This window comes from Aegilops tauschii, chromosome 2 (genome assembly GCF_002575655.3).
Source record: "Aegilops tauschii subsp. strangulata cultivar AL8/78 chromosome 2, Aet v6.0, whole genome shotgun sequence".
NCBI lineage: Eukaryota > Viridiplantae > Streptophyta > Magnoliopsida > Poales > Poaceae > Aegilops > Aegilops tauschii.
This window is the reverse complement of record NC_053036.3, coordinates 9,449,597-9,474,055: the sequence shown is the minus strand read 5'-3', so window position 1 is coordinate 9,474,055 and position 24,459 is coordinate 9,449,597. Positions and strand designations below refer to the sequence as shown.

The window sequence follows — 24,459 nt, the reverse complement described above, 5'->3', positions numbered from 1 at the left end:
AGCTACTATCTCCATATTTAGTGCTAAATTTATGGAAAACATCAGTATCCATAAAAGATTTAACACAATCAAACTTAGGTGTCATACCTGACTCCTTACCTTCGTCGAGATCCCAATCTTCAGAGTTGCGTTTAATTCTTTCCAATAAATCCCATTTGAATTCAATAGTCTTCATCGTAAAAGAGCCAGCACAAGAAGTATCAAGCATGGTGCGATTGTTATCAGAAAGCCGAGCATAAATTTTTTGAATAATTATTTCTCTTGGGAGCTCATGATTGGGGCAAGAATATAACATTGATTTAAGCCTCCCCCAAGCTTGAGCGATGCTTTCCCCTTCGCGAGGCCAAAAATTATATATATAATTGCGATCACGATGAACAAGATGCATAGGATAAAACTTCTGATGAAATTCCAATTTCAATCGTTTGTAGTACCATGATCTCATATCATCACATAGCCTATACCATGTCAATGTATCTCCCTTCAAAGATAAAGGGAAGACCTTCTTCTTAATAACATCTTAGGGTATACCTGCAAGCTTAAATAATCCACAAACTTCATCCACATATATTAGGTGCTCATCAGGATGCATTGTTCCATCTCCTGCATAAGGATTAGCTAGCAGTTTTGCTAGCAGTTTTTCTAACATACTCGAAGGAATTTCAAAGTAGACATTTTCATTTTCAGTAGGTTCAGTAGGTTGAGGAGCAACTCTTTGCTCTACTGGTCAGGGTGAACATACCCCGAACAAGCCCCTCAGAGGATTACTTTCCATAGTAACAAGTGACAGTAAATTTCAGCACACTATATAAATTTTCCTTACCAAATTCCACCTACCAAAGGCGCTTCACTCCCCGGCAACGGCGCCAGAAAAGAGTCTTGATGACCCACAAGTATAGGGGATCTATCGTAGTCCTTTCGATAAGTAAGAGTGTTGAACCCAACGAGGAGCAGAAGGAAATGATAAGCGGTTTTCAACAAGGTATTCTCTGCAAGCACTGAAATTATAGGTAACAGATGGTTTTGTGATAGGATAATTTGTAACAAGCAACAAGTAACAAAAGTAAATAAAGTGCAGCAATGTGGCCCAATCCTTTTTGTAGCAAAGGACAAGCCTGGACAAACTCTTATATAGAGAAAGGCGCTCCGAGGACACATGGGAATTATCGTCAAGCTAGTTTTCATCGCGTTCATATGATTCGCGTTCGGTACTTTGATAATTTGATATGTGGGTGGACCGGTGCTTGGGTGCTGCCCTTACTTGGACAAGCATTCCACTTATGATTAACCTCTATTGCAAGCATTCGCAACTACAACAAAAGTATTAAGGTAAACCTAACCATAGCATGAAACATATGGATCCAAATCAGCCCCTTACGAAGCAACGCATAAACTAGGGTTTAAGCTTCTGTCACTCTAGCAACTCATCATCTACTTATTACTTCCCAATGCCTTCCTATAGGCCCAAATAATGGTGAAGTGTCATGTAGTCGACGTTCACATAACACCACTAGAGGATAGACAACATACATCTCATCAAAATATCGAACGAATACCAAATTCACATGACTACTAATAGCAAGACTTCTCCCATGTCCTCAGGAACAAACGTAACTACTCACAAAGCATATTCATGTTCATAATCAGAGGAGTATTAATATGCACAAAGGATCTTAACATATGATCTTCCACCAAATAAACCAACTAGCATCAAGTTCTACTTTCCTCCCACTCACTTCTTTCGAGAGAAACTCCTTCTATAGAAAGGATCCATTCTTAGCAACAAATGTCTTGCCTTCGGATCTGTGATAGAAGGTGTACCCAACAGTTTCCTTTGGGTGTCCTATGAAGACACATTTCTCCGATTTGGGTTCGAGCTTATCAGGTTGAAGCTTTTTCACATAAGCATCGCAGCCCCAAACTTTAAGAAACGGCAACTTTGGTTTCTTGCCAAACCACAGTTCATAAGGCGTCGTCTCAACGGATTTCGATGGTGCCCTATTTAACGTGAATGCAACCGTCTCTAAAGCATAACCCCAAAATGATAGCGGTAAATTAGTAAGAGACATCATAGATCGCACCATATCTAGTAAAGTACGATTACGATGTTCGGACACACCATTTTGTTGTGGTGTTCCGGGTGGCGTGAGTTGTGAAACTATTCCGCATTGTTTCAAATGTAGACCAAACTCGTAAGTCAAATATTCTCCTCCACGATCAGATCGTAGAAATTTTATTTTCTTGTTACGATGATTTTCCACTTCACTCTCAAATTCTTTGAACTTTTCAAATGTTTCAGACTTATGTTTCATTAAATAGATATACCCATATCTACTCAAATCATCTGTGAAGGTGAGAAAATAATGATACCAGCCGCGAGCCTCAATATTCATTGGACCACATACATCAGTATGTATGATCTCCAACAAATCTGTTGCTCGCTCCATTGTTCCGGAGAACGATGTTTTAGTCATCTTGCCCATGAGGCATGGTTCGCAAGTACCAAGTGATTCATAATCAAGTGATTCCAAAAGTCCATCAATATGGAGTTTCTTCATGCGCTTTATACCAATATGACCTAAACGGCAGTGCCACAAATAAGTTGCACTATCATTATCAACTCTGCATCTTTTGGCTTCAATATTATGAATATGTGTATCACTACTATCGAGATTTAATAAAAATAGACCACTCTTCAAGGGTGCATGACCATAAAAGATATTACTCATATAAATAGAACAACCATTATTCTCTGATTTAAATGAATAACCGTCTCGCATCAAACAAGATCCAGATATAATGTTCATGCTGAATGCTGGCACCAAATAACAATTATTCAGGTCTAAAACTAATCCCGAAGGTAGATGTAGAGGTAGCGTGCCGACCGCGATCACATCGACTTTGGAACCATTTCCCACGCGCATCGTCACCTCGTCCTTAGCCAATCTTCGCTTAATCCGTAGTCCTTGTTTCGAGTTGCAAATATTAGCAACAGAACCAATATCAAATACCCAGGTGCTACCGTGAGCATTAGTAAGGTACACATCAATAACATGTATATCACATATACCTTTGTTCACCTTGCCATCCTTCTTATCTGCCAAATACTTGGGGCAGTTTCGCTTCCAGTGACCAGTCTGTTTGCAGTAGAAGCACTCAGTCTCAGGCTTAGGTCCAGACTTGGGTTTCTTCTCCTGAGCAGCAACTTGTTTGCTGTTCTTCTTGAAGTTGCCCTTCTTCTTCCCTTTACCCTTTTTCTTGAACCTGGTGGTCTTGTTGACCATCAACACTTGATGCTCCTTCTTGATTTCTACCTCCGCAGTCTTTAGCATTACGAAGAGCTCGGGAATTGTCTTATCCATCCCTTGCATATTATAGTTCATCACAAAGCTCTTGTAACTTGGTGGCAGTGATTTGAAGAATTCTGTCAATGACACTATCATCCGGAAGATTAACTCCCAGTTGAATCAAGTGATTATTATACCCAGACATTTTGAGTATATGTTCACTGTCAGAACTATTCTCCTCCATCTTGCAGCTGTAGAACTTATTGGAGACTTCATATCTCTCAATCCGGGCATTTGCTTGAAATATTAACTTCAACTCCTGGAACATCTCATATGCTCCATGACGTTCAAAATGTCGTTGAAGTCCCGGTTCTAAGCCGTAAAGCATGGCATACTGAACTATCGAGTAGTCATCAGCTTTGCTCTTTGCTTGTAAGTATCTTTTCTCTCTTTTTCTGTAAATTTGTATAATTGTAACTATACTGCTTTCTTTTAGTTATTAATAAAGGACTGTGAGGCTGTTGCCTTGCAGTATATAGTCAAAAAAATCAATATAAGTGATATGATATGGCCATCATCATCTTGTGCCTTTGATCTCCATCTCCAAAGCACCGTCATGATCACCATCGTCACCGGTGCGACACCTTGATCTCCATCGTAGCATCGTTGTCGTCTCGCCAACTATTGCTTCTACGACTATCGCTACCGCTTAGTGATAAGGTAAAGCAATTACAGGGCGATTGCATTGCATACAATAAAGCGACAACCATATGGCTCCTGCCAGTTGCCGATTACTCCGTTACAAAACATGATCATCTCATACAATAAAATATAGCATCATGTCTTGACCATATCACATCACAACATGCCCTGCAAAAACAAGTTAGACGTCCTCTACTTTGTTGTTGCAAGTTTTACGTGGCTGCTACGGGCTGAGCAAGAACCGTTCTTACCTACGCATCAAAACCATAATGATAGTTCGTCAAGTTAGTGTTGTTTTAACCTTCTCAAGGACCGGGCGTAGCCACACTCGGTTCAACTAAAGTTGGAGAAACTGACACCCGCCAGCCACCTGTGTGCAAAGCACGTCGGTAGAACCAGTCTCGAGTAAGCGTACGCGTAATGTCGGTCCGGGCCGCTTCATCCAACAATACCTCCGAACCAAAGTATGACATGCTGGTAAGCAGTATGACTTGTATCGCCCACAACTCACTTGTGTTGTACTCGTGCATATAACATCTACGCATAAACCAGGCTCGGATGCCACTATTGGGGAACGTAGTAATTTCAAAAAAAATCCTACGCACACGCAAGATGATGGTGATGCATAGGAACGAGAGGGGAGAGTGTTGTCCACGTACCCTCGTAGACCGTTAAGCGGAAGCGTTATGACAACGCGGTTGATGTAGTCTACGTCTTCACGATCGACCGATCCTCAGTACCGAACATACGGCACCTCCGCGTTTAGCACACGTTCAGCTCGGTGACATCCCGCGAACTCACGATCCAGTAGAGCTCGAGGGAGAGTTTCGTCAGCACGACGGTGTGGTGACGATGCTGATGAAGCTACCATCGCAGGGCTTCGCCTAAGCACCGCTATGATATGACCGAGGTGGATTATGGTGGAGGGGGGCACCGCACACGGCTGGGAGAGATTAATGATCAACTTGTGTGTTCTAGGGTGCCCCTGCCCCCGTATATAAAGGAGCAAGGGGGAGGCTGGCCGGCCCCTGTAGGGCGCGCCAGGAGGAGGAGTCCTCCTCCTAGTAGGAGTAGGACCCCCCCTCTTTCCTACTCCTACTAGGAGGGGGAAAGGAAGGGGGAGAAGGAGAAGGAAATGGGGGCGCCGCCCCCCTTCCTTGTCCAATTCAGACCAGAGGGGGAGGGGGCATGCGGCCTGCCCTGGCCGGGCCCTCTCTCTCTCCACTAGGGCCCAACTAGGCCCATTAACCCCCGGGGGGTTCCGGTAACCCCTCCGGCACTCCGGTAAAATCCCGATTTCACCCAGAACTTTTCTGATGTCCAAATATAGGCTTCCAATATATCAATCTTTATGTCTTGACCATTTCGAGACTCCTCGTCATGTCCGTGATCATATCCGGGACTCCGAACTATCTTTTGTACATCAAAACATATAAACTCATAATACCGATCGTCACAGAACTTTAAGCGTGCGGACCTTACGGGTTCGAGAACTATGTAGACATGACCGAGGCACGTCTCCGGTCAATAACCAATAGCGGAACCTGGATGATCATATTGATTCCTACATATTCTACGAAGATCTTTATCGGTCAAACCGCATAACAACATACGTTGTTCCCTTTGTCATCGGTATGTTACTTGCCCGATATTTGATCGTCGGTATCTCAATACCTAGCTCAATCTCGTTACCGGTAAGTCTCTTTACTCGTTCTGTAATGCATCATCCCGTAACTAACTCATTAGTCACATTGCTTGCAAGGCTTATAGTGATGTACATTACCGAGAGGGCCCAGAGATACCTCTCCGACAATCAGAGTGAAAAAATCTGATCTCGATCTATGCCAACTCAACAAGTACCATCGGAGACACCTGTAGAGCACCTTTATAATCACCCAGTTACGTTGTGACGTTTGGTAGCACACAAAGTGTTCCTCCGGTAATCGGGAGTTGCATAATCTCATAGTCATAGGAACATGTATAAGTCATGAAGAAAGCAATAGCAGTAAACTAAACGATCAAGTGCTAAGCTAACAGAATGGGTCAAGTCAATCACATCATTCTCCTAATGATGTGATCCCGTTAATCAAATGACAACTCATGTCTATGGCTAGGAAACTCAACCATCTTTGATCAACGAGCTAGTCAAGTAGAGGCATACTAGTGACACTATGTTTGTCTATGTATTCACACATGTATTATGTTTCCGGTTAATACAATTATAGCATGAATAATAAACATTTATCATGATATGAGGAAATAAATAATAACTTTATTATTGCCTCTAGGGCATATTTCCTTCAGCAGTAGCCTCCCTGTGAGGGCGAAACCCAACTGGGGTCTGGGGCCCCTGATCATCATATGACAAACACTCCATGAAGCTCTTCCAAGTAGCAGACATACGTTGACCATTGGTCATCCAGGTGAGAGTCCTGTCCTCATCATGCCCAAAGTGTACAATGACATAGAATTGTGCCACAAGCTTTGCATCAAAATCCTTGTTGAAAGAGATGATCCTCTTGATGTCCAGCTCCTCGCACCTCTGAAGTGCACCTCCAAAATAAGGCAAGTCCCTCTCCATGTGAGAGAGATCAACAGACTTGACTGGCACAAGCATATTCTTCTTGCCCTTCAACACATCATGGTAAATAGATTGCTTAAACTTGTTCCAGAACTTACGATGAACAAGCGAAGGATCCTGAGGCTCGCGGTACAGATTGCGCTTAGGAGCCGTGCCGAACTCTATCGCACCCATCTCATGAGCCCTCTTGGGCCCCTTGTTCTTGGACGCAACTGCTTTAACCCTCTGTCTTGGTTGCTCACCGGAGCCACCTACTGGCAAAGTGCTCCCCACTGGCACATCAGCAAAGCGGTAGCGCTTGGAGCCACTGGAACGGGTGGGATTCTTGCGACGAGCCTGATGCCCGGAGCTACTACCACCTGAAACTCACACACAAGAACACGAAAGAGGCAAAAAGCATAAGCCAAAAAGGAAAGAAGACACAAGAGTGAAAGATGAACGGGGAAAATCTGAAATTGACATCTCTAAGTGGTAGTACCGCCTACCAGCGGTAGTATGGAGCGGTAGTACCGCTCGAGGCGGATGTCAGCGGTCTGACCAAATCCGTGGAGGGATCCGGTACTACCGGAGATGCCAAAATCAATTTTTCGCGGTTCAAACATCAATCTACCTGCTCTAGCAGTCTACTCGTCCTACTCATGCCCTGATTTGGCTAAAAATCGAAGAATGCAACGGATATTGCCCTAAAAATCTAGATCCAAAAACTAGAACCAACGAAGAGAAGAACGGGGGCAATACCGGCATCCATGGCAAGAGGGAAGGGTGGGGATCGATCCCACCGGACAGAAACGCGGAGGATGGCTCAGAGATGGCGGCCCGGCGGCAGCCCTCCGCTGCCTGTTCGTCGCCTGAGAGAGAGAGAGAGAGAGAGAGAGAGAGAGAGAGAGAGAGAGAGAGAGAGACGAGGGGGCGAGTGAATGGGTATGGGAAAGGAACTTCCCCACAGCCCCGACTCATAACCCCCTTGCTCCAACTCTCTGTGCGGTAGTACCGTGGGGCAGGGCGGTAGTACCGCGCTGGCTCAGCGGTAGTACCGTGCAGGCGAAAACAGGCAGGAGCAGAGAAGAAAAAGGCAGGCTTATGCAAACAAGAGGACTAAGAGAACTCAAGAGAGACATGACAAAGAAATGCAACAACAATTAGTGACACCCCAAGAACAAAAGTAAAGGAAAAGAGATGCACACGAGAGGTGTCACAACCACACACACAGACCTCAAAATCAACAACAACCGTTGATCATGAGGAGAGGTCGGTGGCCGAGGCCACCTTTGTTTGAGTTAATAGGTATGGCACCGCGAAGATTTTAACCTTGGGCCCATGACCAAACTCATCTTTGAAGCACACGTACCATCAAACATGGCTAATGTGAAAGACTTGATCGATTTATGCATAATGGGGGGAGGGAGAGTTCATTGAAAGAACAACACCCCCCCCCCCATGTCTGTGCCTAAATCTAGAGCAAAATAAAATGATGAGTGTGGTGGGGTGTGCATAGATTCAAGCCACATTGCTCAAATCAATGATATTTAGCTCATGCCTTAACTCGCGAAATCTTGCTTCATCCAAAGGCTTTGTGAAGATATCCGCTAGTTGCACTTGAGTACCTACATGGATAACCTCGATCTCCCACGCTTGATGTGATCCCGGATGAAGTGATGGCGAATCTCAATATGCTTCGTCTTGCTATGTTGCTCCGGATTGTAAGAGATCTTGATTGCACTTTCATTGTCACAGAATAGAGGCACTTTGTCACAAATGACACGGTAATCCTTTAAAGTTTACCTCATCCATAGAAGTTGAGCACAACAACTAGCAGCAGCAACATACTCGGCTTCGGTGGTGGAGAGAGACACACAATTTTGTTTCTTTTAAAGACCAACTTACCAGAGAGCGACTAAGGAATGGGCACCCTCCGGAAGTTGACTTCCTATCCACACGATCTCCTGCCCAATCCGAGTCCGAATATCCAATGAGATCAAAGCTTGAACCTTTGGGGTACCATAAGCCACAATTTGGGGTATGAGCCAAATATCGAAAGATTCGCTTGACTGCCACAAAGTGAATTTCCTTAGGTGCTGCTTGAAACCGTGCACACATTCCCACACTCAACATGATATCCGGCCTAGATGCACAAAGGTAAAGCAAGGATCCAATCATAGAACAATATACCTTTTGATCCACCGCTTTACCATTGGGATCAATGTCAAGTTGGCATTTGGTAGGCATTGGAGTAGAGGCTGGCTTGACATCACTTAGCTTGAATTTCTTGAGCATGTCTTGGGTATATTTGGCTTGATTGATTCCTTTCTTCGTTGCTTGATTTCAAATACGAGGAAAAACTTCAACTCTCCCATCATAGACATCTCAAAATGCTCGTCATAAGTGCAGCAAACTCATCATTGAAAGCTTTGTTAGGAGAACCAAATATAATATCATCAACATATAGTTGGCATATGAACAAATACCCTTTAACCCTCTTAGTAAAAAGAGTGGGATCGATTTTCCCAATTTCAAACCCACGATCTTGCAACAACTCCGTAACGTGCTCATACCACGCACGTGGGGCTTGTTTAAGGCCATAGAGAGCCTTGTCGAGTTTGTATACATGATTGGGGAATTTGGGATCCTCGAACCCCGGGGGTTGTTTGACATACACCAACTCATTAAGAGGACCATTAAGAAATGCACTCTTCGCATCCATTTGTTGCAATATAAAGTTATGATGAGATGCATATGCAAGCAACATGCGAATAGATTCATGGCGAGCAACATGAGCAAAGATTTCGCATGTGCAACCAATCTTGCCTTGTTCCGAATGACAACGCCGTTCGCATCTTGCTTGTTCTTGAAGATCCATTTGGTTCCAATGACATTATGATTCTCCGTTGGCCTTGGCACCAATGACCACACTTTGTTGCGCTCGAAGTTGTTGAGTTCATCATGCATGGCTTCAAGCCAATCCGAGTCCTCAAGCGCTTCATGTACCTTTTGGGGTTCAACACAAGAAACAACGCGTGATGCTCACAAAAGTTTGTTAATTGTCTAGTTACCCTTTTTCTTAAACTTCCAAGCACATTCTCCAACACATGTTCTTGACGCTTGAGAGCGGAGGATATCTTGGCGGCTCGACGCTCCAAAAGTTCCTCCAAAGGCATATGATTGTCAACTTGAGGGTCATCATCTTGATCGCTTTGAGCGCCGTCTTGAGCTTGCTCTTGCTCTTGAACTTGTTCTTGATCTTGAGGTTGCTCGGAGGAGTGAACTTGATCTTGGGCATCACTTGGTGAACCATCGTCACTAATAGGTTGATCTTGCTCTTGGTCTTGTTCATAGGGTTGAGGGCCTTCACTTTGTTCTTCGGAAGCGTGTGGGTCTAATGTTGGTGATGGCTCAACTTGAGTGGAACCAGATCCAGAGACACTTGAATAGCAGGCAGTTTTGTATTATAGGCATGCAAAGTTGCGCAAGACACACCACTCCATCAGAAAATGCACCATTAAGAATAGGGATGATTCAAATATAACAAACAGATACTTTTTGTGGATTAATAAGAGAAACAACCAACATGTGCCTACTACAGGTGTCAGCCTGGCTATGCATGCATCCACAAAAAATATATTTCAAAACAACTCACCGCTATCTTGACAGCAATTTAGACTCGTATTACTACAAACACATCTAGTAAATATCTGACAATTTCTACTTCTATTACAACTCACACGAATATCACATAGAGTGAGATGCTATGGAAGTTGTACACAACAAACATCACGCAGGGTGGATCGAACACAACTTGGTTTCAGAGATACAAACTGAATCACACATGATGGATCTCCCCCGTCTGTCAAACAGTCTCACTAAAAACACGCCTACTGAACTAAAAACGCCCACTGAACTAAAAACGCCCACCCCCACTGAATCTCTCTGTTCGATGGGGCAAACACTAGAACATGTATCAACTCCAGGCCTACCAGGCTACCACCCACTGAATTGAATCTCTTTTTTTAAAGGAGGATAACCCCCGGCCTCTGCATCAGGACTATGCATGCAACCATATATTATTAATAGAGCAAAATCCAACAGCCGAACACCATCGACCCCAAAAAAATGCGAAAAACAAACCCTGAGGCCATATACCTCGGGACAGTAACTCCCCCAGATAACCACTAACCCTATGATACAAGACACAACATAAACGAAAAATACACAACTCCTAGGCTACCTGTCGTGGAATTGTCACGGCAGATGTCCTAGTGTGAGGACTTAGTCGTGAGGCCAACGCATCTATGTGGTAGCTTGAGAGGGGTTGAGCGGAATCGAGAGACGCAACACAAGACAAGGGTTTAGACAGCTTCGGGCCCCGGGAAACATCATCCGGTAATAACCCTACATGTTGTTTGTGGCTAGGTCTCATTATCATCACGAGGGAGTCGCCGTAAACCGGCTCTTTGTGTCTAGCCCTAAGATTGTTTCTTCTTGCTTGTCCCTCTTTGGGGAGCCCTGCCCCTCCTTATATATGTTGAAGAGGCGGTTTACATGACTAGTCCTAGTTGGATTAGGATTACTCTATTACAAGTGGAGTCCTAGTCTTGCTTCCTTTGTAGGAGAATATTCCTTATGTCTTCCTCTTAAATCGGCCCACCATAACATGAGCCGGCCTTTCATGAACCGCCCGTTGGGCCACGGGGTTCTTGTCGCTCCTCTAACCCGCCTGCCGGATTACCAATGAATCGTAAACCGCCAGGTCCAAGCGGGTCGCCAGTGAATCGCGAAACTCCAGTCGGGTCATACATCCGGCGGTTTATACCGCGGGGTATATCCCCGACACTACCCCTTCAAGAAGGAATCACCGTACGTGCGCCGATGATGGCGAGTTCACCACAAGGTTGAACTTCGGATTCTCATCCCCAAAGCAAAGCTTCAATCCACCACCTTCAGCAAGCATACGACCCAGGCGCACAACGACATAGCCCGATCAAAGATCTTGTGTTTCCATCGGAGTGCATAAGTCTGAATTGAATCTCTAGACACAAAAATCTACCGTCCCATTGAATCCATACACAAGATTTGTCGATTGGGGGCAAACCCTAGATCGATGGATACACAAAAGAAGAACACAAAAAGGAAGGGGAAATTACTCACTTCACTGCGGGGGTCTCTCCTCCCTTCTCACTCTCGACAACGCTGTTGCCTGGAACCCCTTCGGAGAGGAAAGAGTGTGGATTGAGCAAAGGAATGAGAATCACCACCTCCCCTCACGATGAAAAAAACAAGGGAAAATGCGAGGCGATGGCAACAACCAAGACAAAACAAAATGGCCCACCAGCCCAAAAATCGCGAAAAGAAACACAAGCAACGGCCCGCCCCTACTCGCACGGCCGCGAACGCAGGCCGTTGCGCCTGACAACATGACGCAATTAAGTTGCACGAATATTATAGACAAAAAAAGATGTCGTTCTAGACTTAGATGTGAGATAATATTTCACATCTAAATGTGAAATAGCAGTTCCGTATAGATATAGGCTGATGCAGGTGCTGTGCTTCTGGTGGACACGTGCGCGCAAGGCTTCGTTCCTCGGTTTCGTGATTGCACTAAGTATATATACAAGTACGACGCCTGCAAATTCACGAATAAGTGAAAGATGCTGGTTTTTCTCATGCGTAGTACTTTCAGCTGGCAATATTTTAAAAGGTCGTCAGTCCACTGTTTCCTTCCCTCGCTCAAGAAGGTCCTCTTACAAACCTAGTGGCTGCCGGTTCCCCCTCCTTTGACCGGGCTCACCAACATTGGGAGGGGTCTTCACCATAGATCGGTCCCCCTGCTTTGACCGACCACAACGGCATTGGGAGGGATGGAGATAGATCGGTTCCCCCTGCTTTGACCGACCACAACGGCATTGGGAGGGATGGAGATAGATCGGTTGCCCCTCCTTCGACCGGCCTCACTAGCATTCGAAGAGATGGAGATACATCGGTCCCCCCTCCTTTGACCTGCCTCACCCGCATTGGGAGGGATGGAGATAGATCGGTCCCCCCTCCTTCGACCGGCCTCACCGGCATTCGGAGAGATGGAGACAGATCGGTTCCCCCTCCTTCAACCGGCCTCACTAGCATTCGAAGAGATGGAGATACATCGGTCCACCCTCCTTTGACCTGCCTCACCCGCATTGGGAGGGATGGAGATAGATCGGTTCCCCCTCCTTCGACCGGCCTCACCGGCATTCGAAGAGATGGAGACAGATCGATTCCCCCTCCTTTAACCGGCCTCGCCGGCATTGGGAGAGATGGAGATAGATCGGTCCCCACTCCTTTGACCGGCCTCACCGGCATTGGGAGGGATAGAGAACGCCATCTATGAGTGGAGTTCTTAATAATACAAGTATTTTATTAAATTGGTTTAGGTGTTTGATAGCCGTCTTCTTCATTGAAAGATTTATCTATTATTTTTACTTTTACGGCCGTCTTCAGAGAAATATTTTGAAGATTTGCTAGTTTCTTTTAGACTTTATTTTGCAATTGCTGTAGTTAGCTCATGTATCTCTGCAATGTACAATTCCCTACTATAAATATATCATGGTATTGATTGTCAAAAATATTTTGTTTCATCAAGACAGATTTTCCTTTTAGAGAAGGCACGCTCAACGACCAACAACAAATTACAACTATGCTGGTTCGTTTCTTCTTTCTTTGATTGCATGCTACAAGTCTGTCGAAGTTCAAAAATGAACAAGGGACACATGCACGGGGCGGCCTCGGCCATACCAGTTTTTCAATACTGCAATAGCCACTTACCCAAGCATATCATGCCACGCAACAATCCTTCACTAGTCCAAAGGGTCCATGAAACTCACAGCCTGCCACAAAAGGAATCTAACAAAGAGGGCAAAATTGCCCCACCAAGAGCCAATGCCTCAGGTCTAGCAACATACAACAGCTTACAAATTAAGTGCCTTTAAAATCCAGAATGTATATTCTTTTTCTGTCAAAATAACAGTCAAATTATGGGCAAGCAAACAGCAGAGAAAGGAGGCATCAATTAGTTCCAAACATCTAAAATTGCTTTTAAATCAACCAGACTTATAGCAAACCAGCAGGATTCATGCAGGAAAATCACAATCATGCATGTAGCCAGAATCAGCAGTCACAAAAATAAACAAGCCATTACCAGTTACAAATCCAAAACAAGCCACTCAGTAGACATAAAACCATGAGTGAAAACACATACTACCCACCATTCAGTTTATAACTACTAACATCAGATAATGATAACAGTAAATGTCTCCAGTGGACTTTAAGTACCAGTTCCACATGTTATGTTGCCAACATCTCAAATCTTCAACGTCTTTTCACTCGCACCGAACTCTCTTGCTTCTATCTCTCTCTGGCCAAAAAAAAAAACAGAGATGTTTGTCAAAAACAATACTATTAACATGACCATATGTCAGGTTACCTAAAAATAATTTTAAAAAGGAACAAGTGCAAGGTTGAGTACATATGCAGTGATATTAATTAATTGGGCAAAACCAATAAAATGTCTAGGGTCAGTCCAGGATGCTGTGAATTAAAATTGTTGAAGCAGCTATATTTGTCAAAGGTACATTTTGGTACTTTTGACATCTTCAATTCAGACACTTCGCAGTGTTCAGCTCTGGTTTGAAATTATGCTTCATCTGCTATGTTCATTTTTGAATGCACTTGACTCGTGCAATTCCAAGTTCAGAAACAAACTACAGGTACGCTGTTATATTCACCGAATGCCCAGGTCATCAAATCTTAAAGTGGAGAGGTGAAGCTAATGATAACACTATCTCTATCAAGTAAAAAAGGAAGAAGAAAAAACAGGATTGAAACATGCAAAGGAGTGTCATCATGATGTGCAAGTCCTAATATGACAAGGGGGCAGAGTAATTTTGTAGTAAAAAAATGATTTCAGAATCATGACTGCGGATGAGCATCAATATCGGGCATCTACTCTTAAACCTGATGAGGTGGCCAAATATCCTTTTCAATTAGCAAGTATGAAGCAAAGTGGATGTGATAAACAAGCATTAGAATGTTAATCATTTTAAAACCTAGGCATAATTACAGTAGCACAGAAATGAAAGCATGTTCAGTGATGGCGAATATAAATAAAATGACAGTAGTATGCAAATGAAACTATGCTTAGTGGTGGTGGTAGTACCGGTCGATCCTGTAAATGCTGTCGGTACGCACTGAACTCGCTGGCAAAGAGTTGGTAACAAATACGCCTTGTAGGCTGTGGAGAGATCTGGACCTCGTTATTCTTCATGTCAACACGAAGCAAATACTGGCCTTTATGCTCTAGTCGACGGTCCACGATGCTTTCATCATTCACGACCAAGTAGACAACCCCGTCTTCATGGATGCTCAGGACAGGAAGAGACGGAATAAGCTGTCTCAAAACAGTAGACTGATAGTTGACGTTTGCCCAGATTTTATCAACATTGTACTTGGAGGTTTTGATCCAGTGTGAGTGATCAGTCAACAGAGTCCAGAGCGAGAGTTCCAATCCAGATTCATCCAAGGAGACAAGCTTGATGTGGTCACAAACACAGGCCATGGAACGGAACTCCTCAGGGCGGGTGCAGAACTTGATGATATAGCTGGACTCCTCTAAGTTCCTATCCAGGGCTGGACAGTCTTGTGGCAGCTTGACAAAGCTGAACTCCTTTAAGTTCCAATCCAGGGCTGGACAGTCTTGTGGCAGCTTGATAAAGCTGAACTTGTTGTCGCAGTCTTGGTTGAGATCACAGAGCAACATGCCTTTGAGCAGATCCACCCAGCAAAGGGTAGAGCCCCGGTAAGAGAAGCACGAGTCAACGGTGAATCTGCTGGGTGGAAGGGGATGGCTCCCGGGTACCGAGACCCATTTCGGTTCTGGGGCGGACGACTTCCACAGCCAGACCCCAGCCAGACCCCCGCCTTTCTTGATGAGCTCGGCAAGAAGGTAGCCCTCCCCATGGGGGTCGCACATGATGACGGCCGACTGGTGCCCCATGACTCGACGCAAGTCGTCGGAGGGAAGAGGGGGGATGACGGAGAGGGAGTCGTTGCTGGCGTCGTAGATGAGATAGCCTCCCAGCAAATCGGAGCCAGGGCGGTACCCTCCGGCATAAAGGGCGACCAGGTTCTTGTCCGTGCTGGAGATGCGGGCCGAGTTCAGGTCCATGCATGTCGGCGGGAGCGGTCGGGATTGCGGCGGCACCAGTATGTGGAGGAAGGAGAGCTCCGGCGGATTGTCGACGACTGCGCGGGCCTTGAAGGTCCGCAGGTACCTGATGACATCCTCCCTCATCGCTTTGCGGGTTGGCAGCATTCCTTCATAGAACCCCCACCGGAACTGTCGGCCCTCGTCGTGGGGGCTGAAATCAATCTCGCGGGCGAGCAGAACCATGGAACGGGCCATGGCGGCTAGCTAGCTTTGGATTAGGGTTTGGTGGAGGGAGAAGGGATTTGGGGATCGAGGATGGCGGCGCCGCTAGGGTTAGGGTTGGGGTGGAGGAAGCAGCAGGCAGCGATTTGATTTGGGGATCGAGCGAGGAAGGAGAAGCCCAGATCTAAAATACTAGCAGGGAAACCGGCGTGCCGTCAAGAAGGGTGGGCGAGACGGTGGACACACGAGGAGGGCCTGCAGTTCGGCCCAAGTTTAAGCCTGTCATCTTTTAGCAAAGCCTCGTTTTTTTGATTTCCAGCCCAACCGCTGTTTGTTGTGTTTTTTTATTGTCCAGCCCAGTTTTGGGAAAAAGACAGAAAAAATTGGCGCACCTAACGACAATAGAACTCTCAACCATCTTGCACCTAAACTGGAACTAATGAATGTTGGTGGCAAAAGATCAACGCGAATATTTAACAACTCAATGCTGCATGAAACCTTGTCTGAACAATTTATTGAAAAATTGTGAATAATTTTGAAAATGCCGAATTTTTTTTAAACGGAAAGAATTTTTGGAACTCCAAGTTTTTTTTTTTGAAAATTCTGAACAAAAATATAATTCCAAACACTTTTTGAAACACGAGAAGTTTTGGAAACGCGAACAATTTTTTATATCCTGAAAATACTTTTAAATGCGAATTTTTTTGAAAATTCTGGACATTTTCTGAAAACACGGATAAATTTTGAAAATGGATACATTTCTTGAAATTCCCAAAAAAAATTCAAAAAAATGAAATGTTTTACGAAAACATGAACACCTTTTGAATTTGTGAATAATTTTTTAAAATGGGAGCATGTTTCAAACATTCAGAGCATTTCTTATAAACAAACTAAAGTTTTGTAGTGTAGGATGAACTTTTTATATATACGATAAACATTTTCTTTAATCAACTGGACATTTTTTAGTGTACAGTGAACCTTTTTAGTTTTCTAGTGTGTACTTGTATGCGCTAATTGTCGTGCAAGCCTTTTATGCCTTGCGTTGGATATGTGCATGTGCTAGTACGTACCTTGATATGCACAAACATGCAAAGCTCATCGAAGGATCAGCTAATGCATGTACTGGTGTGATGACATGCTTCCTTCCCTATGTATCCTACCCATAACAAATAACTTCCACATTCAACAAATGAATTGTAGGGCTTAGTCACGTAAGAGGCAAAAAAAAATCAGCCCCATTTACGAGTCGACAGTGGACTTGCAACCGAGGAAACAAATTTAGGCTCAGTTGTGAGTCAAATAATGGAGTTGCAAACTAGGGGAAAAAGGTCAAAGAGCCCAGTTGCATGTTAATGGTGGACAACTCGGGCAAATAAAAGGGTCAGCCCAGTTGCTAGTCGATGTTGGACTTGCAATTGAGTTAAAAATGTCGGGCTGAATTGCAAGTCAAGGGTGGACTTACAAATAGGGCAAAAAAGGGATGAAGGGCCCAATTACGAGTTGATGTTGGACTTGCAATTGGGTAAAATACGTCGGGCCGAATTGCAAGTCAAGGGTGGACTTACAACTAGGGCAAAAAAGGATGAAGGGCCCAGTTATGAGTCGATGTTGGACTTGCAATTGAGTGGCCAAATTGCAAGTCAAGGGTGGACTTACAACTAGGGCCAAAAAAGGATGAAGAGCCTAGTTGCATGTTAACAGAGGACTTGCAACTAGGTCGAAAAAAGGCCCGGGCCTAGTTACAAGTCGTTGGTTGGCTTGCAGCTGCGGTAAAGAAAAGGATCAAGAGCCCAGTTTGAGCTGATGGTTGTCTTGTAATTGGGATAAAAAAGGGGCGGGCCTAGTTGCGAGTCGATGATTCACTTGAGATTGGGACAAAAAAAGTCAACACCTAGTTGCGAGTCAAGAGTGGACTTGCAACTAGGGCAAAAAGGATCAAGGGTCCAGTTGCATGTCAGTGGAGAACTTGCAAATGGGACGAAAGAAGGCTCGAGCCCAGTTGCAAGTAGTTGGCTGAGTTGCAACCACGGAAAAGAAAAGGATCGAGAGCCCATCTTTGAGTCAATGGTTAAAATAGGAGCGGGCCCAGTTGCGAGTCGATGTTAACTTGCAAACTGGGACCCAAAACAATCAACACCTAGTTACGAGTCAATGGTGGACTTGCAACTGAGGAAAAAAAATCAGACCTAGTTGCACGTTAAGGTGGACTTGCAACTAATGCAAAAAAAAGACTCGAACCTAATTATAAAATAAAAGAAACATCAAACCGGTTGCGAGTGAAAGGTGGACTTGTAACTGGATGAAAGGATCGATATAGTTGACTAGAGGGAGGGGGTGAATAGGGAACTAACATTTTTTAGCTTTTCTTTACCAATTTAAACTTTGCATCAAAGTAGGTTGTCTAGATGTGCAACTAGGTGAGCAACCTATATGATGTAACAACAACAAGCACACAAGCAAGCAAGAGATCCAACGAAATATAAGCTTGCACAAGTAGAGGTACGAGATAACCAAGAGTGGAGCCGGTGAAGACGAGGATGTGTTACAGAAGTTCCTTCCTTTTGAGGGGAAGTACGTCTCCGTTGGAGCGGTGTGGAGGCACAATGCACCCCAAGAAGCCACTAGGGCCACCGTATTCTCCTCACGCCCTCACACAATGCGAGATGCCGTGATTCCACTATTGGTGCCCTTGAAGGCGACGACCGGACCTTTACAAACAAGGTTGGGGCAATCTCCACAACTTAATTGGAGGCTCCCAACGACACCACGAAGCTTCACCACAATGGAATATGGCTCCGCAGTGACCTCAACCGTCTAGGGTGCTCAAACACCCAAGAGTAACAAGATTCGCAAGGGATTAGTGGGGGGAATCAAATTTCTCTTGGTGGAAGTGCAGACCGGTGCCTCCTCAACCAATCCCTAGAAAATCAACAAGTTTGATTGGCTAGGGAGAGGGATCGGGCAAAAATGGAGCTTAGAGCAACAATGGAGCTTGGGAGTGGAAGATGTGGTCAACTTGGAGAAGAAGACTCCCCTTTTATAGTGAAAGAACAAATCCAACCGTTATCCACTAACTCAGCCCGCGACGAGCGGTACTACCACACGATACAAGCGGTACTACCGCAAGGGCCCGTGGTACTACCGCGAGGCACCACGGTACTACCGCTGGCGCGGCAGGACCTAAGACTAGTCCTGATGTGATAAGGCATAGAGCGGTAGAACCGCTGGCGCGGTACTACCGCGCCCCCTTGCGGTACTACCACAAGGCAGGAATAGTCTAGGCTGGGAAGGCATGGACATATAAAATACATCCGTGGCTACTTCCGCTGAGTTTTGATCTGTGCAAAAATCCGACACGGTACTACTGCAAGCCAGGAGCGGTACTACCGCGTAGGGCGCGGATGTAGAAAATTACATCCGCCCCTACTTCCGCTCGAGCTACTGTGCAGGCCTGAGGCCACGGTACTACCGCGTCCAAGAAGCGGTACTACCGCGAGCACCTGCGGTACTAGCTACCGCGCCCATGGCCGGTACTACCGTAGGGGCCTGCGGTACTACCGCTCTGTGCAGCAGTACTACCGCATGCCCTAGTTCAGCAACACTAGGAGTCCTTCATTTTGCAAAGATACAGAGAAACGGAGGATGCTCCAAAGAGCCAAAGGAAAGGTGGTGCAGAAAGGAACAGACGTGTACGTGATGATTCCACCCAAACCTTTCCAACGCGGACCCCCTCTTAATAGTACGGCTTTCCTACGACTCAAATCCACCGAAAAGAAACGTAGAGAAACGCCGTCTTCAATGAGCTTCGAGGGGCACCAAATCGTCTTGTGCTTAGGCATGATATATCTGAAATGCTCAGTGCACACGATTAGTCCGCAAAAGCATTGTCATCAATCACCAAAACTACTAAGGGATAAATATGCCCTTACAATCTCCCCCTTTTTGGTGGATTGATGACAATACGGGATTTGCACATAGAGATATAAAATGAAGCATAGGCAAATGCAACATCTATAAAATATAGACGAGCTCCCCCTAGACGTGTGCACTCTCGAGAAATGCTTTGGACTGCACGGCACACATACTAGGATCAACACTCCCCCTATATTTTATAGATGAGGCATATCTTGCAATAAAATAACTAATACTAAGCAAGGAGACAAGATAATAAACATGAGCATAGAGTAACTGGCACAAGATAGCATAAGCTCACGGGCTACTAAGCATGAAAGACAAAAAGATACGCTAGAGTGCATATGTCTTACACCATATGATAAGGAAATACGACTCACGAGGACAAGCCAAACCAAAGCAAATGAGGTCCAACAAAACGAAAGCAAAGCGACAAAGTGAGACAACACGACACAACATGACACACGACTCGCAAATCCTACTCTCTCTCCCCCTTTGGCATCGAGACACCAAAAAGGCAGAGAGGACACCTACGACACAGGTGGTAGCCCAAGCTGAAGCGATCACTCGTCACGCTCCTCGTCGGACTCGGCAGCGGGGATGGGCTCCTCCTCAGATTCAGTCCACTGATAGCCCTGCTTCGCCATCCATTCTGCCTCTGGGGTGATGTGCTTCTCGGACCCGCTGGATATCTCCTCGCCAAACGTCCTCAAGATCCTCTTGTCGCGGCGGCGACTCTCCTTGGAAGCAACATGGGTCCTGTACTGCCCCTTGGCTTGCATGCAGAACAAGGCCTTCATCTTGGCCTTCAGCTTCTTATCCCATGAGGGCTCAGTAGAGGGAGGAGCATACCCAGCAGAGCTGTCCTCATCCGCTTCCTCCTCCTCAATCTCATCCTCATCCACGTCCATCTGAGCAGCCTCTGCCTCAGCACGGGTAGTGGTGTTAGCCCACTGAGGCTTGATGCGGAGCTTGATGGGCTCATGACGAATCCAGCCGGGGGCAGCAAACTCATCTTGGGGATAGAGCTTCTCCCAAGTCCTCGAGATCAAGTGAAACAGGTAAGGTCCATAGATTGGTACCTTACGGTTGAACACCGCAAACTGTAGCTCACACCACATGATATGTGAGACATCAAGTGGTTGCGTCTGAGCACGACGCGCCTCCTCACAGATGAGCATCATATCCATGAGATAGTCATGCACCTTGTCCTTGTCACCAATGCGCGGAAAGAGGGAGTTGTGGAAGATCCGATGCGTGATGTCAAGGAATGAGTTCAGCACCCACGCCTTCTTGCCACTGGGAAGCTTCTTCTCAACATAGTAGGGTTGAAGCTTGTTCTTGCTGGCTGACTCGGGGTTGGCATGAGGGCGAACACCAACGGGCTTGTTGAGCCCCTCATCACGAACCAGTAGCAAATCCATGAACTCCTTCCACTTAGCAGTCATCTGTTGTCCATTGGTCATCCATGTCATGGTCCGTTCCTCATCAGTATGGAAGTGGACCGAAGCAAAGAACCGAGCCATAATCTCAGGGTCAAAGTCCAGGTGGAAAGTGATCAAGTCCTCAATGCCAAACTGCTCCATGCTACCTCTTGAGCATGCGTTGGTTTTCCCTTGAAGAGGAAAGGGTGATGCCACAAAGTAGCGTAAGTATTTCCCTCCGTTTTTGAGAACCAAGGTATCAATCCAGTAGGAGACAACACGCAAATCCCTCGTACCTGCACAAACAATCAAGAACCTTGCAACCAACGTGATAAAGGGGTTGTCAATCCCTTCACGGCCACTTGCAAAAGTGAGATCTGATAAAGATAATAAGATAAATATTTTTGGTATTTTTGTTGTATAGATTGGAAAGTAAAGATTGCAAAATAAACGATGATAAAAATAGCTAATTGAAAGGAAATTAATATGATAGAAAATAGACCCGGGGGCCATAGGTTTCACTAGTGGCTTCTCTCAAGATAGCATGTATTACGGTGGGAGAACAAATTACTGCCGAGCAATTTATAGAAAAGCACATAGTTATGAGAATATCTAGGCATGATCATGTATATAGGCATCACGTCCGTGACAAGTAGACCGAAACGATTCTGCATCTACTACTATTACTCCACACATCGACCGCTATCCAGCATGCATCTAGAGTATTAAGTTCATAAGAACAGAGTAACGCTTTAGGCAAGATGACATGAGGTAGAGGGATAAACTCAAGCAATATGATATAAACACCATATTTTTATCCTCGATGGCAACAATACAACACGTGCCTTGCTGCCCCTGCTGTCACTGGGAAAGGACACCGCAAGATTGAACCCAAAGCTAAGCACTTCTCCCATTGCAAGAAAGATCAATCTAGTAGGCCAAACCAAACTGATAATTCGAAGAGACTTGCAAAGATATCAAATCATGCATATAAGAATTCAGAGAAGAATCAAATATTGTTCATAGATAATCTTGATCATAAACCCACAATTCATCGGATCTCGACAAACACACCGTAAAAAGAGTTACATCGAATAGATCTCCAAGAGAATCGAGGAGAACTTTGTATTGAGATCCAAAGAGAGAGAAGAAGCCATCTAGCTAATAACTATGGACCCGAAGGTCTGTGGTAAACTACTCACACATCATCGTAGAGGCTATGGTGTTGATGTAGAAGCCCCCCGTGATCGATTCCCCCTCCGGCAGAGCACCGAAAAAGGCCCGAAGATGGGATCTCACGGGTACAGAAGGTTGCGGCGGTGGAAATAGGGTTTCGTGGTGATCTTGACGGACTTGGAGTCCTGTCCTGACTTCTTATACTTGTTTGGGCACTTGTTGGCCCAATGTTCAACCGAACCACAAATAAAGCAGCCCTCGTCCTTCTTGTTCTTCCTGCAGGTCTTCTTACCCTTCTTCTTAAAGTCGGTATTGTGTTGGACACCGTTCTTTCCCTTGGGCTTGTGGGAGTTGAAGTTCTTCTGGTTCACCATGTTGGCGACAGAAGTCCCTTCGGCCCCTTTTCCGTGCGAGTCCTTTGCCCTTGAATTCTGCTCAACACTCAGATGGCCAATGACATCCTCCACAGAGAATTCACGCCTCTGATGTTTCAGAGTGGTGGCAAAGTTCCTCCAGGAATTAGGGAGCTTAGCGATTATGCAGCCCGCGACAAACTTGCCCGGTAACTCGCACTTAAGAAGTTCAAGCTCCTTAACAATGCATATTATCTCATGAGCCTGCTCCAACACAGGATGGTTTTCAACCACCTTGTAATCATGGAACTGCTCTATAATATACATCTCGCTTCCGCCATCGGCTGCCCCGAACTTAGATTCGAGCGCCTCCCACAAGTCCTTGGCGACATGCACATGTAAATATGCGTCGACCAGTTTGTCTCCGATCACGCTAAGAACTGCTCCGAGAAACATAACGGTAGCCTCCTTGAACGCCTTCTCCTGTTTAGGAGCAATCGTTCCCGTGGAGACACCGGTGACCCAGAACACGTTCATAGCCGTGAGCCATAACGTGGTCTTAGTCTGCCAACGCTTAAAGTATGTACCGGTAAACTTATCCGGTTTCAGTGCAGCGGCAAAGCCACTTGCCGAAAAATTCCTACACAGAATAGGTTTTTGGATTGTTGAGTAAATAGGCAATTTCTCAATTAAATTAATCCACGAGTAAATCACTAGCATGGCATTGACACATATAATCGCATACTGATATTCAGTCAAACTAGCACATACTACGCTAATTGCAGAAAGATCTACGTATAACGCTAGCATGGCTAAAACAAAAAACAGTAGGAGCGGGATAAACGAGTTATACCCTTCAGTAGGCCATGCAGAGGCCGCGGCTTTGGTAGCAGCAGCGGCGTCCTCGGCGGCCTTCTTGTCAGCTTCAGCTTTCTCCGTACGACCTGCTCTCCCGTCAACCCACGTGAGCTCGGCTCGGCTCAATCCCGCAACCCGCGGCGCGGCGGGCGGCGGAGGAGGAGGAGTGCGCGAGGGCCTCTTCTCTTCTCAAGCTCCAATAGCATGTAGAACAGAACCCTTATAAGGAGGTCCAACTCCTCTTCCACTTCTAGGGTGGGACTAAACTTCCCACTATACCTAGTGCCATATAACCCACATGGGCCCTTAGTGATTTTTCAGAAATTGCTACATGGGCCTAGAGCCCATCTCAAATTTCAGCACCTTGCAGCCCGCGCGCCTGCACCTTCCGCCGGCATTCTGCTCTCACTTGTGTTTCTCTTATCGGGGATCAATCCTCTGCTGGGTGGAGCTGCTCGGTGGCATGGTGGTGTGTGATCTGGGCAAAGAGTGCAGCAACTCGGACAGCCCGGAGCTCCGTTTCGTCGCGTTGCCCGCAGATTGTCCATCCTACGATACCAGCAGCCCCTGGAATCGGTACCACCTCTGCCCCGAGAAGTTCCGTTCCATGGCATGTGTTGGCGACACCATCAAGCTCGTCCGCATGGATGGCAATGTTGAACAAGTGCCGGGCAAAGGCTTTGATCTCACCGTCTATACTCTCTCGCCTGACCTGTCAGACTGGAAAATAAGCAGCAAGTACAATGTTGAGAACATATGGGAGAATGTGTCC

The 24,459-nt window shown here is 45.6% G+C and overlaps 1 protein-coding gene across 1 annotated transcript; it reads right to left on the bottom strand.

Moving 5' to 3' along the window:
* Positions 1–13,606: 13,606 nt before the first annotated feature.
* Positions 13,607–16,124, bottom strand: LOC109746804 (uncharacterized). Its single transcript, XM_045232454.2, has 2 exons — positions 14,753–16,124; positions 13,607–13,951 (listed from the first exon to the last, which is right to left on the bottom strand). The coding sequence occupies exons 1-2, from the start codon at positions 15,995–15,997 to the stop codon at positions 13,898–13,900; spliced, it is 1,299 nt and encodes a 432-aa protein (XP_045088389.2). The 5' UTR covers positions 15,998–16,124; the 3' UTR covers positions 13,607–13,897.
* Between the last annotated feature and the right edge of the window lie 8,335 nt (positions 16,125–24,459).